Genomic DNA, 370 nt, shown 5'->3' with positions numbered 1-370 from the left:
GGGCCCACCCCCCACCACACAGGCAAGCTGGAGAGGAGCTTTGGGGCTCGCTGCTGCCCAATGTGCCAGTGTGTCCCCCCTGCCCACAGTGTGACCTGCAGGGCCTGTGGAGGAACGAGCTGGGCTCCAACATGACCCTCTCAGCCTTGGACACAGCCGGGACATTCTTGGGCTCCTACCACACCGCCGTGGCAGCCACCAGCAAGAAGATTCTGGTGTCACCCCTGCAAGGAGCCCAGCAGCACGCCGGTGCCAAGGGGCAGCCCACCTTCGGCTTCACCGTGCAGTGGCAGTTCTCAGGTACAGCGGTGCCCAGCACAGCGTCCCGGGGCAGCCAGCAACCTCCTGCCCATGTTGGAGGCAAGGGCGG

At 65.9% G+C, this 370-nt stretch overlaps 1 protein-coding gene across 1 annotated transcript in view; it reads left to right on the top strand.

Annotated features, from left to right (window-relative positions):
• Positions 1 to 89: 89 nt before the first annotated feature.
• LOC104279508 (avidin-like) overlaps positions 90 to 370 on the top strand; it is a gene marked incomplete at its 5' end in the record, with an annotated part of 746 nt that continues 465 nt past the window's right edge. Inside the window, one exon of the mRNA XM_009876813.1 lies at positions 90 to 300. Coding sequence (XP_009875115.1) covers positions 90 to 300 — 211 coding nt within the window. The remainder of the gene's footprint in view (positions 301 to 370) is intronic.

The sequence above is a fragment of the Apaloderma vittatum genome, unplaced genomic scaffold (genome assembly GCF_000703405.1).
Source record: "Apaloderma vittatum isolate BGI_N311 unplaced genomic scaffold, ASM70340v1 scaffold17549, whole genome shotgun sequence".
NCBI classification, from domain to species: domain Eukaryota; kingdom Metazoa; phylum Chordata; class Aves; order Trogoniformes; family Trogonidae; genus Apaloderma; species Apaloderma vittatum.
The sequence above is the reverse complement of the archived record's forward strand: the minus strand, read 5'-3'. Positions and strand labels throughout refer to the sequence as shown.